Source organism: Trachurus japonicus, chromosome 6 (assembly GCF_045865225.1).
Source record: "Trachurus japonicus isolate A0001 chromosome 6, Traja_1.0".
In the NCBI taxonomy this organism is placed as follows: Eukaryota; Metazoa; Chordata; class Actinopteri; order Carangiformes; family Carangidae; genus Trachurus; species Trachurus japonicus.
The window spans coordinates 18,863,629-18,880,063 of record NC_140912.1 but is presented as its reverse complement, the minus strand read 5'-3'; the positions used below and the strand labels follow the sequence as shown (position 1 = coordinate 18,880,063).

General features: G+C 41.8%; 1 protein-coding gene across 2 annotated transcripts in view; it reads left to right on the top strand.

Annotated features, from left to right (window-relative positions):
• The first annotated feature begins 1,259 nt into the window (after positions 1-1,259).
• Positions 1,260-16,435, top strand: part of furinb (furin (paired basic amino acid cleaving enzyme) b) — a 77,234-nt gene continuing 62,058 nt past the window's right edge. Inside the window, exons 1-2 of one of the 2 annotated variants that reach the window (XM_085779607.1) lie at positions 1,260-1,779; positions 8,824-9,104. In XM_085779607.1, coding sequence (XP_085635733.1) covers positions 8,928-9,104 — 177 coding nt within the window. In that variant the 5' untranslated portion in view covers positions 1,260-1,779; positions 8,824-8,927. Of the gene's footprint in view, positions 1,780-1,880; positions 2,121-8,823; positions 9,105-16,435 lie in introns of those variants that run through there. The other variant, XM_085779608.1, reaches the window with a different exon arrangement.

Genomic DNA, 16,435 nt, shown 5'->3' with positions numbered 1-16,435 from the left:
GAGGGCCAGCAACTCAAGCTCCAGGAGAATGCTGCTGATATCAAGAGAGAAAGCAAGGGAGCAACACTGCTCAGTAACCTACAGAATGGAGAGATTCACAAATGAATTCCCCATTAAGGAATAATAAAAGTTATTGTCATCACATTATTTTAATTTTGTTATGTAGGCCACTACTTTTATTTATATATATATTTATTTATTATCTACACATTACGCTCTTACTCCCACATAAGCACTGACATTATTATTTACTACTTTTATTTATTTATATAAATAAATATAAGCTAGGCCACTACTTTTTTATATATATATATATACATATATATATATATCAACACATTAGCTCTTACTCCCACATAAGCACTGACATTTAGCTCATGAATTCCTGTCTGTTAATTATCTTGTGTTTTCTCTTGTGACAAAGTCAGAAAATTTTACATCTAAATTTTAATATAAATGAAATCCTGCCTTAATTGTTTTTACCCAATTAAAAATGTAATAATAACATTTGTAAGCTTTTGAATACATTCATTATAGGGCAAAGAACGCGTAGGCAAAGTCGTTAACTTTTGCATGCAACATGCAACTGTAGTGGGCTCATATCCCTTTAAGAACCGTGTGTAGGGCGTTCCCTGTAGTGGCGGGGGGCGTGTCGCGTAGTGACGTCATTACGCGACACGCCTCCTACAGTGCCTACTACTCGACACGCCTCCCTCTTGCAGGCCGCAGACGGATACACTTGGCTGTTTCAGCCAAGTGTGTACTTCGACCGATTTCCTCAAGATGGCGGTCACACACAGCGACACAAACCCGCCAACTGAAGCTAGAACACAAAGGGAGGGTGAGTGTGTGTTTTCTGTACAGGCGTGTCCCGGAATTCATCCGTAACGATAAAACAACCACGGCAGCAGTTTATGACAGTACAAACATGTATCATTCTTACAAAAACATGTTTTATAATCATTAGGAAAGTGTTAATTGAGTTGAGGCATCAAATACCACCGTGTTTTATTAATAATGTACTTTTACCTGTGAACTATTCCACGGATTTATCGATTTCTCCTGCCCAAGACAGTCAAATGTTATCGTCGTATACAATTTTGAAATAAACATGACCTTAGGGAGTTGCTTCGGGCTTTCTTGAACGCAGTGACCCGCCCCACCAAGACCCCTTCGACGACTGCGGTGATACAAATCAAACGCACTCGTTAGTCCAGTCGGCTCCGAACGTGACGTATTTCCTGGAGAAAAGGGTTTGTGGCAGTTTGTTGTCATCTCCATCCAATAGAGAACCGTTACATTGTGTTGGCACGCTCTCCCGTATTCTCCCCCTTTTTTTTCTATCGGTGTATTTAAATTTGCGTGTGTGAGTGTGTGTATTAATGCAAGCAACACTCTGGGCAGCCAACAGGCACCGCGAAATAGCTGAAGAACACACTGAAGAAACCGGTCAAGATATACCATAACTGGGTGCGACGGTTGAAGTTAACTGGGGAAATATACTGTAACCATGGTGCTGGTGGAGGCAAGTTGTGTGGGAAGCAAGACGGGATAGTTGAATTCAGCACTTTTTTTTGAAGGAGGAGGAGGAGGAGGAGTATGGGTGTGTGCGGAGACCGTTGTTATTATTCATCTTTTTCGCCGTCAGGTTAGATGTAAAGTTGAAAGTCAAGCCGCCGCCCGGTGGGAGAGGAAGAAGAAGAAGAAGAGGAGGAGGAAAAGAAGGAGGATGAGGAGGCATCACGTCTCGGTCCCTGCTGGTATCTGACTTGGTTGAAGGTACGGACTTGACACCTGGGTTCATTGTTTTAGTTGTTGTGAAAGCCACGAGTTAGACGTATCCCAAAGCAGGGAGGGGGGTCTGTGTCAGAGTGGGTGGGAACAATGGGAGTATCGGCGGAAAGCATAAAGGCTATTTTAGCACTAAGTCTACTGTCAGCGCTGCTGTGTCCAGTCCAGTCCTCCCTGTCAGGTGAATCATTCCCCAGTCTGGATGACAGGGTTTCTTAATTCAGAAAAGGTGGAGCTTTTTTTCTTTCTTTTTTTGAGAAGACATGACCTACCCCCCGATAATTGCCCGGCTTTGATCCACAGCGCTTTCTCTCTGAACTTTCTTGTTGGTAAGATACCGGCACGTTTGTTGTAACTGTTGGATCCACTGTGTTGTTTTCTGCAGCATGTTTTCTTAGAGCTTGGTAATTCAGATTTATGTCTTGCTTTGCTCCCTCCTCTCTGTCTCCCTTGCGCATACACTCTTTAACATTTTCAGTTTCTCTCTCTTACTTATTCACCCCGAAGCCTTAATAGGCTAAACTCCTCATCAAGTACTTTTATCTGTGTAAGGTGGGGAATAGCTCTAATAGATTTCAGTTAGTTCAGACAGAGCTGAAGAAGACCATACACTCTGTTCCCTTTCGCACTGGCATCAGATATGTGCATGTCTATTTTAAGCAAAAGCAAACAGTGCTCTGCACAGAAAACTCAGCTCCAAGTCATGGAAATCATCCTGTCTGAGGCTTGGTTGCTGTTGTTATTAGATATGGGGGTACTTCCCAAGGAGAGTTAAACAAGGGATGAAGTCAAGGTCACCAGCAACTGAAGCAAACGGTATGGCTCCAATGGCTTCTTGCACAATTGGATTTCACTACTTCACCCCATCAAAGATTACCCTATAAAACTAATCTTTTGTGCCTCTCTTTGTTTGGCCCGAGTCTTCCCCAGGCCAGTTAGGAGATAACGGCTATTTAAAGGGTTGGAAAGAGTGGTTCACATACACATTGTCTGGGCCAGTCCAAACAACGCTCTTCCACTTCTGTTGATTCGTCAACAGCTCTGGGGTTTAATAGCGCTGGTAATTCTTCAGCTGTTAGGTCTTAGGAGCACACATTTTATAAGAAGCATAAAACAAGAATGCAGTGGAGGAGAAAGAAGTGGGAAGACAAACTTGTCAACAGTATAACTCATCTATAAACTAGGGCAGAGACTGTTGTGGTTGAGGGGGAAGTTCGACGTAGGGAACAATGCCAGGATTCAGATGGCTGTTAAAAATTGGGTTGGATCTCTCTGTGGGACATTACTTACAGAATTGATTCTTTCTTCTGGACACATTGCTGCTGCCCTTGACAACATTTTATCAAGCTTTTCCAACTGCGTAGTGGGAGCTAAGATGGATCAGGCTGTATTGGTACTCGGTCATCATAGCATTCTCTGTAACTTCACAGCGTGTCTCAGATGATCGCTGTGCCGCTGACTAGCAGCCGTGAACCACCGTCCTGACTGAGTAACACAACGAGCTTGTGCAATGCTTCTGGTTCTCCAGTCACACTCTAACTCGCAGCAATTTTCCCTCTCAGTAGAGGACGTTTGGCTGTCAGTGGTACTTCACAAATGCTGCAGCCCCTCTCCTGTGCCATGGTTTTCTATGAGAGGGCAACGCAGAGCACCTGGTGGGTGTTGATTTGGCTGGTGGGCAGCCTAAAATAGAACTGGACTTCTGCATATGGTCCGTCACAGCCTCTCATGTTTGTCATTACTAGTGGAAATCGCCTGTTCGTCCCCATGAGGAGCAGGTCTGTTATTCCATCAAATTATCCTTACATGTATCAAATCTTTCTTTCCATCAAGTGCAATAGGAAACTAACCGAATGCACATGCTGTTTGTCAGATACAATATCATTTGCACTATCGGATGTGGTCATGTAACCACAGGATTCAGCTGCTGTTTATGAAGCAATTGCTCTGGAGCAGCGGCATATCTATAAGTGTTTTCCAGATCATACACATTTTCCCGATGGGTAGGAAGATCAATCTGGCAACTTTTCTGGCATAAAGCCCATTTCTCTTGCTCAGAGTCTTGTCTTATGTTTCTGTGTTTTACAATAGGTAAATGTAGAACAAGGCAATTATATAAAATATATAAAATCAATATCAAAGTGTTTGATTCAGTGTCTTCCACATTAATAATGTGGTGACATCAATATCAGCAGTGGAAATGTGGGCCAGGGAGATAGAGTCATTTATTAATTATTTCACTGATCTACAGCTGACTGATATGGGACTTTTGAAGCCAACACTGATATGGATATTTGAAACTGGTAAAAGAAATAATGATATCTTGAACTCTTTGGCAGGGAGCCTTTAAACCTGCTTATTTAAAGAGTTGTGATAGGTATCTACTTAGGCCAGATATTTTTACAGCTGAACAATGAGCTTTGTAATCGGAGGTCGCAAGACCAGGAAATACAGTATTACACATGCTGATAACGAAGAGTTACTGTCAAAACTGCTATGAACAACTGTAAATTAAAGTAAGTCTGCATAATACTAATTCAGAAAAATGTGCTGCAGTTGGTAAGCAATTTTTATTTATTTATTTATTTATTTGGTTCATTTCGGGCATGTCAATTAGTCATCATCATCACACATCATCTCAATCCAATTAATACAATACACATGACCGAAAGGGAAAGCGGGAGAAGCAAAAGCTTATCTAGTCCCGCCCCCAATACTCACATATTCATTTTTTCTGCATGTTACATTTTTGACATAACATTCTTCCAGTATTTTCAAAATTTAACAATTTGACATAACATTTTTTTTTTAACATGACATTTCTCACTTTTTTCTTTTTTCAACATTTGACATTTTGACATAATGTGTTGCAGCGTTAGGCAGTATGTAGAGTTGAAGAAATTGAAGTCCAGCTCTAGATAGAGCATAAGGATTACGTGTGTGTCTGCACATGTGTCCAAAAAATTTTTTTTCCGTCATGAGCGAACAACAGTCTCTTCTTATTGCCAGGCAATTTTAGCACCATTCAGCACTGCCATTCATGTTCACCTGTAATGAGCCAGTATCCAATCCCAATATTATGCCTCCTGCTTGTGTGCCTGTAACTTTCAATCGGTGTTGTAGACCACAGTATCATATTGTAACTGTTGTGCAGCCTTTACGTTCAGCAAAACACATATAACATAATATAATTGATATCGGCAGAATACTGATGCAGTATTAATACCACCACATTAATATTTGTGTGTGAAAATTCCCCCCAGATCTTTCTAGACCTTGCTTGCATAATAATCCTTTCAGTTCGGCTCATGACACGTTGGAAAAGCTGCAAGTCTGTAGAATATCTAGCAGTGAAGAGATTGTTGCCTAAAGGCCTAATGATGATATCGGAGCAATAATGAAGGCGCAGAGATGATGCATTGCTGATCCATCTTCCCCTCTGCTCAGAGTAGTGGGGCGTCAAAGGACAGGAATCGCTCTATGGTTAGTTTGTACAGCACAGTGCTGTTGTGTCGGCCACTGAGCAGCTTCAATGGAGCGGTTCGGGGTAAAGTCCAGTCCACAAGGGCACCCTGATTGTTCTAACCCAATGTTATCATAGTGGAAACCTGTTGTTGCTGCTGCTGTTGTGTTCCACAGCTGAGTTTAAAAAACTACTGATACTGAACTACAATTGGAGATCTTGAAACAGAACGTCCTGAATAAATCATTTTGAGAAGCCTTGTTATTTTAGCATATGACAGGTCACTTATCCACCCCTGCATTTCCGCTGGCTCCCTCACACAAGCGTGTTGCTAATCTCCAAATCGGTTATGCAACTGACTTTCTATTTTCATTGTAGTTTATATCCTAAAGTCTTAAGTTATCCTGTGGTTTGAAGGTCGAAGTTTCATCTCAGCTTCTGGCCTTTGATGTATAATGTAAGAGTAAGCAGTCTGTTAACTCTTCTCCAGGTTGTGTTTTGAAAGAGGGTGTTTTGGGCGTTGTGTCATTATGTACTTTATTTTTTTTCCGCAATGCTGCATGTGGGGGGGGGATAGGGAGGGATACCCCCACCACTCTCTCCATCTGTTCTCTCAGCCATGTCAGTGACGGCAGACCCCCTGCTCCCTTCGTTTTATTTTTTATTTTTTTTGACTCCAGCATAGCATCTAATGAGCTCGGAAGAATTGCTCCACAGGAAGAGTGACAGCCCTTGGTCATGTTTCCACCACCTCTCCTGCTGCGCTCGAATCACACCCACTCCTAAATGTATCTGTGAAAGCACAGATATATTCACTGAGCTTCTCCTCTTTGAATAGTCTTGATACGCCTAACTCACCAGAATCGTTTGGGCAAATGAAAGGCTGGGGCATCCTCCCAGTTGGTAATGAGTTGTCAGATTTTTCTCTCCGAAAAAACAAAAAGGATTTTAGTGAGAACTAAAGGTATAAACAAGCTCCCCTGCTAACTAGTCAACTTGTTACACCTCGGGTTGCCCACTGCCAACAGACAGTCATTCAGTTAGAGTTGGCAGATTTAATTTTCCCCAAGAAAGGGCCAATCATTTGACAGGACTCAAACACACTGTGGAAAATCAAAATTGATGCCCTGAGTAAAACTGGAGCTTTGTAAAGGATTTTTAATGAATAGGCCAAAGTCCTTAAGCAACTGTGACAATTCTTAGTAGTATACAAAGGCTAAGATGCTCCCAGTCCTTTTGTAATTTCGTAAGCTAAGATCACAAGATATACTGAAGGCCACATGTCATCATATCCCCACACTCTTTCCTAGTATGACTAGACTGTCTGTGCCTTTTTTATGGCTTTCAACAATAACTAAGGGTCGTCATTGCTCCCAGACTGCTTTTAGACACTTCCACCTACCTGCCAAAATCATCACCACTTAATTGCAATGCGCTGTAAAAGAGCATTCTTTTTTTCTCTTTCACCTGTAATGCCTGTGAACAGTCTGTACACTCAGCCACTGTCAGTGGAGCAGTCTGCTCCACAGCAGTTTTGCCTTAGCCTGCACAAATCTCATTGTTTTTCCGTTAACAAGACTCTTAAGGTCTAAATCCCCATAGCAGCCCCTAAAGCCTGCAATCTTCATTACACCTCACAATTTGAGACTGTTTGACAGAATGAACTTCACACTGATGATTTTGCTGTTCTCAGAGCCTTAAGGGATTGGTGATAAAATATTCATTCGTCTTGAGGATTGGCTATAAAGGAAAGACCACATGATTGTCAGAATCTAAAGGGTTAATCTCCTTTGGAGCCCGTGTACTGCTGAGCAAAGATAACAACAATCTGCTTACAAGATCATAAGACGTGAGCACAATTGACAGTATGATGCAAGATCGGGGCAAGAGACAATATCACTGAGTGCTCAAAACAAATGTAACATCTTTTAGGCAGCGTGAGTCTGCTCAGTTTCATTGCAGTTTTCCCAGTGGAACAGATATAGTCAGGCCTGAACTTTGACCTGCTAATGGTGGAGGTGGAAAGGGCAGGTGGTCGCCATAACATCATGCGTCATGCTGTGGGGGCCATTAATATCCAGGCTTTGATACTGAAGTTGACAGTTTGACCCGAGAGGAAGGCTCGACTTGATCCGGCAATTATTTTTTGATAGGGTACACATTTTGGCTCGGTTGTAGTAGTAGATGAAATATGCTGGAGAATCACCAAATCTATATTGAACTGGACACCTATGGGAGAGTATAGATGTTTTTACACTTCCATCCATCAGAGTTGGAGTCTTTGCCAAGGCACATTGATTGTAGCAGCTCGTAGAGGCCCAACACCTTACAGAGGCACTTTTTTGTCACCATCTGTGGACAGTAGCTGTCAAAATGTATTCTCTGAACTAAAGTGTTGGACAGACAGCGAGACTGATGAACTAACAAAAGAAAAAAAAATACAGACTAGAATATTGGAGTGGGAATAAAAACCAGTCCATGTGTTCAGCAGTTTTCTTCCAGCCTACTGCTCTTTCACTACCTGCTAAGAGGGTTTATATTGGATTTCTTAGAGAATTTTTAAACTTCCTAGAAAAACCTGGGAAAAGTCACTAGTGAGCACAACAGATTTAATATGTTCAATTCACAGTGGCTTAGGCTGAGCAACTGCAGAAGCTCCAATTTCTTTCTGCATCAGTTAGTGGCGTACCAGGGATTGACTCTCTGAATGGGACCATGAGGCCACGTTGGTGGGATCAGCAGTAAGAACGGACAGGCGTTTAAACCAGCATCACCTCCCTCTTCTTCATCTTTCCGAGGATGAACTGATATACTTCGCAAAATTCCATCCACACCTTATCATCTTTCTTTTCACTCAGACGGTTAACTTAACCACAAAGCTTTCCTTTTTACGAGTGACTTACAGGCTCCTTCCCCACAGCTCAAAGAGGTACAAATGAATGGCCTGCAGAAAGTCCTAGTCTGAAAATCTTTTTTGTTTGAACATCCTTTTAAATAATGTTCCTTTTTATCGCGCTTGTTATTTTACCATCCAATTAAAATATGTTCAACAGTACTTTTTCATACCTAAGAAGGGGGGGATTTACAATTTGCAAAAGTGTTCTAAAAATTCAGAGCAGTTTCCGAGTGTGATTTTAAATGCCCTCTCCGTAACCACCTCGTCTTTTCGTTGCAACACCTGAATGTCTACTGGTTTTTTTGAAACCCATCCTGTAGCTATTGCAGCCCTGTATGCCTACTGTATATTATTATCATGCATTACCATTTCCGGGGCTGAAAAAGACAACAGAGCATTGCAAAACAATTCTGTTTTCGGCAGAGCCCTTGTCTGTTTTCACCTAATATTTATACTTTGCAATTTATGAAGATGTGTGTATTTTTGTTTTGTTGGGAGTTTGACAGTGAGTTAAGTGTGATGCATGATATGGTCTGTGGGTGTGTTGTTTATTTTTGCCGCAGTTTGGGGTTTGTTTTCCGAATGGTATTAGCGGTATAATTCAGACCCAAGAGTGACCCAGTTTAGAAGGCCATGTTTGTGTTGATAGCTGGCTCTGTCCTCTCATCTCTAGGCCACTGTTCTACTTTGCTGCTGTAAGGTGGAGCAGCCCCGCTCTGCCTGGGAAGCAGTAACAGCCGAACGGATAGACTCGCCCTGTGAAGTCTCCTCCTTTTCATGGATGCCAAGGCGGCCCTGCTGCACTTATGGACAGTCCTTGTCCTCCTCACAGCTGAACTGAAGTGGATTGATGCTGCAGAGGTCTACACCAACACCTGGGCCGTCCAGATCAATGGGGGGGCAGAGGAGGCTGACCGCATCGCCACAGAACATGGTTTTATCAATCTCGGCAATGTAAGTTCATTTTCAAAGTATACTGTACGTGTGTGTCTGCAGAAGCCTCTTCCATATTCATTAACCACATACCGCTTCTTGCGAGACTGGATCCGTATACAGCTACGTCTCGTAGGTGAACATCAGTGTTGTGCATCAAAGGCAAGCATCAGAGAGCTTGACATGAAACCTCCAGGCCATTGTTTTCCTTCAACACATTGGAAAAGTGTGACCTCCTCCATTTTCTTGAAGCTTAAGTGGGGCGTGCATCACAACACTGGCAGACGGTTGTTGTGTTTGCCGAGTTGTGTTAGAAATAGACAGGAATAATAGGGCTATTTCAGGGTCCAAAGAAAGGTTGTTATATTTAATTATGGTAGGTAGTTAAATTTTTATTGCAAACACTTCTGCTTTTGTTTTTGGGATCACCAAATCATGTTAATTAATTGAGCTGTTGCGTTGCACATTTTGCTGACAGGGTCAAGAAAAACAGTTGTTATGAGAGTTGAAAAAAGGGGAGTCGGGGGAGGGGAGGCAGTAGTAACTTACTATTTTTTCAGAGTTATGTTAAGAGTCCCTTGAATATCAAAATACTTCCAAGAATAAGCTTCCCCATATTTGTGCTCAGCTGTTGACAGTGAGTAGCTATTTGGTCCCTTCTTCCCCTGTTGCTGCACTTGAGACTTAAACTTCATTTGCATTTGTCTTTTGTGGAGCTGCCTGAGTGCTGCACACGCCAGTGAACAGCCTTCTGGATTACTTAGGAATATGCGGAGGAGGTTCTGCATATTCCCGCCCCACTTCTCCCCACCTTAAATAAAGAGGATTTTCCAAGGGAGAGGTTTGCAAAATTAATTCAGGCTTATCTTTGCTTTCTTTATTTTGTCAAAGATAAAGCTTTGTCTGGAGTGGCGAGCCAGATGTTGCTCGTCCCCTTATTATCACAGTGAGCTGTTGTCACATGGGTTTATACTACAATCTGGTCTAGATTAGATGCACGTCGTCGTCATTATTAGATGACGTTCTTCATCACCCAGCCCGTTCTGTCATGTGACTTAACGCTGAGCTTACATTTCACTGGGCTCTACATTTTGTTTGAATCTGGGTTCATTTAATATTGATCTGGACGGCTGTAATTGTTTCAAGAGTCTAAAACTATTGTACTGTGGACTGAAAGAAATCTTACATTAGGTATAATGGACCCATAACAGAATTTTACTCTTAATTGCTTCTGTGAATTCTAGATAGAGAATCAATCACTAGACTTAGTGAATTGGGCGAAATGAAATATTCAATATTCTGCTCACAGAACACGTACATATTGTAGACAATCACTATAGGCTCACAGTGCTATAGAACAAAAAAAAAGTGTATTTCTCCACAAAAGAGGCAATTCTTCTTTTTCTCATATTGCCCTTGTTCCCCATGTGATCACCTTACAAAAGAGAAAAAGCTTTATTGCTTTATTTTTCCTGTTTATCTCTCCTTCTCTCACTTCACCCAACCACAAAGGCATTTCCAGCATCTATGCTGCCTATTAAACCACAGGGAGATGTATCGCTTTATGTTTCCCTTCTGTTAATTAGGTATTGCGTCAGAGGAACAGAGCTGGCAAAAGGCACAGGGCAGTGTGCTGTGAGATGGCTGTCTGTTACCGAATCTCTGATGCCATATGGCAGCTTGTTATTTTAGTGCATTTGACATTAAGCCACTCAGGTCCCAGAGCATGAAAGAGCAGCATAGCCCCATTTCACACAACGGGCCCTAAAGATAACCCACACGCCTTAACCCTGGCCAACAAATGTTTCTGTTCTGGGTTGCATGACACGCAACGTATAGCTGTCAAATAGGGGCGCACATGTTTAACCGTTAACTAATAACAAGTACTGTACTTTGACCGATTAATACTATCGGGCAAGTACAGACTTGCACGTGCCTTCAGTCATATTTCGCAGCAAAAAGTTACACAGGAGGACTTACACTATGTTACACAGGAGGACTTACACTATGTGCCAGTTATGCAGTGCAGTCCCCGTGAAGGAAGGTCAGACAACAAATGTAGCCTACAGACATAGATGTGCATCACCTGTAACAACGGTGCTGCAACAAAACAAAGAAAAAAGGCACTTTTTAGCTGTGAAAACAGTTCTATATTGGATGATCTAGCTGCCGTCTGAGCACGATCTGAGCCAGAGCACAGTGGATGTGGAGCTGCTCAGCTGTTGCAGCGCGTGTGTATGTGTGTGTGCGGCAAAGAGAAAAAAAAGCGTTTTAACCTTATTGGTTAAAAAAATGAAAATGTGCATCCCTACTGTCAATAAGTCTCCTTTATGATTTTTTTTTAGGAGCTCAGAGCTTGTTTTTGCTGAGAGGCAAACATGGGCATTTATGGCCACAAATTCAGAGAAGGAGAGAAGGTGAGGATGTATAATAAAGGAGCCTGAGATAGGGGAGAGAGATAATTGACACTATCCCAGTGGGACAGTAAGAAAAGCAAATACATGCTAAAGGGAGGTAGCTAATGGAGTATGGTTATTACAGAAAGAAAAGCATGAGTCTTGGATGACTGAAAGGATGAAATTCAGTATCATCGAGTCTGTGCAATAAGATTTTGTGGGAGTAAATCTTCAGTCATTGTTTCACAGAGGCACCCAAATAAGTTTTATTTTAGTCTGCCGTCCCTGAGTGGGTGCTGTGGAGAGGGATGATCTATTCTCCAGGCTGTGTGCAGTGTCTCCGATGCTCCAACTGAAGAGTGACGGGTTATGTGAGGCGTGTGAGCAGGGCAAGGCTTCGTAGGGCTGGGGGGCTTAGAAGGGAAACAGCTTAGTCATTTTTTCCATCATCCTTAATGGTTGTTGTACAGGGCACTTGAAGAGAACAAGGAGGCTGATGTATAATCAGGAGGTAATGGGATTTTTATCACTAATGTGATTACAGGATCATCACATAACTGATTATTTGTTCGCTGCAGTGTTCAGAGATGCCTTATTGTCGGGGCTCGTCTGTACGTATTTGCGCATTCACTCATTATGCCTCAGTTAGATTTTCCCTGAGTGGGTGTGAGGGGAAGAAGCCATGCTGGTGCGCGTGTGTGTGCGCGCACGCGTTTGTGTTCAACACTGGGGGTTTAGGTGTAAATGTCATCAAGACTTCCTAGCGTGCATCGGCATTTTACAAGTTGACACAGAGCGTTAAATCTGTTTCTCTGTAATGTGTTCAATACTGTTTTTTTTCAATAATGCCTTTGTGTCTGTGTGGGTGTTGCAGACCAGGGTTTAGAGCTAAATGTCATGTTGTGTTCTTGGTGAGCCGAGTCACAATCATTGTTTTTATGTTTTTATGAGGATGGGCATGCTGTGTGGGCGTTGACAGACTGAGTCGCCCCACTCTGTGGAGTAGACGTCTAATGCCAGAGCCTTTCTCTCTCTTTACAAGCCGACTTCGTCTCTTTGTCTTTCTATCCCTCTCTCTCTACATCTCTCCATCAGGGTCTCTCTCTCTCTCTCTCTCTCTCTCTCTCTCTCCCTGTTTACAGGTAATTTACTCCAAGCACGGCTGTAGTGTAATCTGGAATAAACAACTTGTAGGATTTGTACAAACCCTCTGCCTCATCTGCTTTGCAAGCTTTAGCCTCTTTAGAAAGTAGTACAGGAAAAGAACTCTCCACTGGCTCCTGTGTTGCACAGGCGACAGGTCATTAAAATATTTGCCGGCACCCACCTTGTGTCAGGTGATTGTATTGTAATAGAACTCAAAATCAAATGTTCCTGTTGCAATTTTTTAGTTTTTCAGAGCGCTGTTTCTTACCACCACAATCTGGGATACACACAAACACATTCCTGCTCTGTGCTAGGTGGAATGTAATGCGCTCTGAGGCCTTTGTCCATTACTCTGTGCACAATCCACTGCCAATTGTGATGCGCCAGCACACTGGCCGGCTCTCTGTCGCTGGCTCTCTTTCCTCTTCTCTTTCTCAATTCAGTTCAATTCAAATGAGCTGAATTGGCACGAAATGGAACAAAATAAATACAACGAAATTCATCTCACTCTCACACACTCTTTCTTTCTATCTGGTCGACCGGCTGTGTGAGGTGGTCACACATCAGGAATGAGGCGATGTTGTATTTGCTTAAGAAATGTTTGTGACGCTCTTAAAAACATATAAAAGCAGTTTTCTCTGTGGGTGAGGAGAGTTTGATTACCGGTATTTTTTATTCGAATGTGATTTGCACAGAGAGCTCTGACAGATAGGCTGATTATATGAGACAGCATCAATGCTTTTATCTTGCTTTCATTTGCCTTGAGTGCAATTGAGATGTGTGTGTGTGTGTGTTTGGCTAGCCAATGTTTCTGTCCTCATTTTAATGTAATAGTTTATTAAATGGAACATCAAAAGTATCTCTCCCGGTTTCTTTGTCTCAGTGTCTGCCAGTTGTTTTCTCTCCAGCGCATACCTGTTCCGAGATTGTCACAACCCCACATTTTCACTTATAAAGCCCTTACTACACCGTTCTGCGGCATACAGTCTGGCAATGCCTGCACCTGCGGTATTTGCTGTCTTCTATTTCCCCCAGGACTTTGAAGGGAAAATAAGGAGTGCCTCTGTGAATAAAAGCTGTGAAGTTTTGCCGTTGGCATTAACGAATCTCAGTAGAACGCGTCTATGGAGCTGCTAATATATTATAGTGGTACCCAGAGATTGTTATAAGAAAGAGCAAAATTCTATCTCAGCAGAATCGAGAATCGAGACACTGTTGTCTCTCAAGTCATTTTCAGAATGACTTTTTCTTTTGTGCTATTTTTAATAGGTGATAATTTTGGTCACTGGAATAATTACTCACTTTAGAGGAGAGAAAATGACCTGCTTTTTTTCATCATGCAGAAGTGATTATTCACAGACTGTCTGGTCCTCACTGTAAACAAGGTTTCATATTGACATTTAAATTGACTGAGTAAGCATGGAGCTCAAGCCAGTTCAAACAAATGGTGGGCATCCTTTAACTTATGTCACTGCTGCCACCAAAATAGATTTTATGACAAATATAACAAAAGTGTGGAAAACTGTTAAAGAGGCCTTGGACAAAGAAGAATATTATTAGTAATAGGAGCTTAGTTTGGTGTTTCATAGCAAACCAGTATTACAGGATATATACCTATAGACTTCACTTTATATGATCTCTGATATAGTGCAAGCAAAATTGTATAACATGTGGTATCACTCTTCTTCTTAGTGTGTTTATATTTTCAGCTTGTTGGGTTATACTGTTAGTTTGTTGATCATTATTAATTCAAAATATTAATATTCATATAGATTGATTGACAAACATTGCCCCAATTTAATTCTGCTCTCACAGCACCACTTCCTCCTCAACATCATTAAGCTTGCATGAAATGAGTTTCCAAAACTTCACAAATTTCAAGAGGGCTCCACATCCCCCTTTTTACTTATAAATCAACATCTTTTTGTTGTTGTTGTTGTTTATCTCATTTCTTCTTGCCCTCTTTCCCTCTCTGTTTTTCCACAGTCCAACTCACTGAGATCCTCCTCTTGCATGTAACATAACACAGTAACTATAAATCATGCAGAAAGCAGCATTGATGAAGCTTACACCAAATGCTCATGTTATAAAATTACATTTTGTTGTTATACAGTTGAAAACAGATATAATAATACTATTCATTGTGAATCAGTCATTTCTTGTCCAAAATGTTTAGTACATATACCTGGCCAATACAACAGTATCACTTGCATAATTAATGCTATCACACAACTGAATCCTTGAAATCCAAGTGTGGGGTGAATGGAGAAATGGTGAAAACAGCCTGATGCTGCTGGGTGCTTGTTCTGAAGTCAAAGACTTTGAATGAGTGGATTTGAAAGAGTGATCAGAGATTCAATTCAGGTCAGTAAAGTGTCAAAACTTACAGGACAGTCCAGGCTCTTCACCTTAGCTTTCGTACTACAATATTATTGTAGTACGAAAGCCAACACTTTCCACATTAAGCAAGCACTTGGTGAAAGTGTTCTTACCAAGATGAAAGTGAACTGAATGGGACTCAGGTGAGTGACCGTCTGGTCGACAAGAGAAATGAGGCAGAGAGGAGAGGGAACTCACCATAAATTGACATAATTTATCTTTTACATTTCACATTTTAGTACATGCTAATATAGCTGCTGCTGACAATTCACAAATCTTTCATTATTTTCTTGGCATGTCACTTTGTTTTTGTGATGGTTAGCTATCTTAGGGTTTGGTGCAACCTTCTGCTCCTGCTCACCGTCTCACAGCCATTCTCTAAAGCCATTGTGGCTGTCTGCCTGCTGGCACACTGATCTACAGGCTGTTCTGGCATTAGGTTGCCATGGAGAAAATTGCCAGCATATTATTTCCAGCAGATTGACTCCTGTGTTGAAAAGAGAAAGGGGGGGGCTCTTGCCAATAGAATACCATGCATTGTTCTAGATGCTATTTGTGCTTAATTATGAAATTTAAATGAGATGCTTGACAAAATCAAAGCTTCTTTTCATATGCTCGTCTTCTTGTGTTTACTTTGAACTTTCTCTCTCGAATTTTGAGTCAATCATCATTCAGTACTGTAAGTTGTTAAATCTGCAAGTACATAGTCTGTTTCTTTTCTTTTGTTGTGGGTATTTAGGGCTTTCTATATCTGCATCTCTCTCCCGCTACAGTAATATCCTCTGAAATCCACGGGGATTTTTGCTTTGCAATCTTCTCATTTCCCTTTGGTTTCTATTTGCCATTTTTACCTCTTATCGTCTTTAATCTCTTCCTTTCTTAGAACTTCCAATATTTGCAGTGCCGGTCTTGTTTGCAGGTCCGGTCTCCAGTCGGTCTGACTTCTTCATCTGCTTCATCGTCTTCTCTCCCTGTGCTCTCTCTCTCTCTCTCTCTCTCTCTCTTCTCTTTTAGTCGTCCTCTCCTTCCCTTCTTCATTCTCCAGCTCCCCACTTTATTTCAGTGTTTACTGATCTGAGTGAAGTGCACCTCCTCGTCCCAGAGCTGTCTCTCATTTAAATGCACCACTTCATTACATAGAGCCTGCAGCCACAGACCTTTTAGCTGTTTCCAAAAACGTCTCCTAGAAATGGGTTGGTACTGTGCCAGAGATCTGCAGAAATCATTACTCAAAAGGTACTCAAAACTACTGTTTTATAACTGAAGAATCTTTGACCTATAAAGCCGTGACTCTGAGCGTACCTGCTGCAATCCGCTCATTGGCGACATGTTCGAGGTGTCAGCTTTTGAACTGGAAGAGAGGCGGGGTGAGAAAGAGCACTGTTGTTTTAGTGGAAATGGTGGCTGGATGACTCAAAGACCAGACAGTAT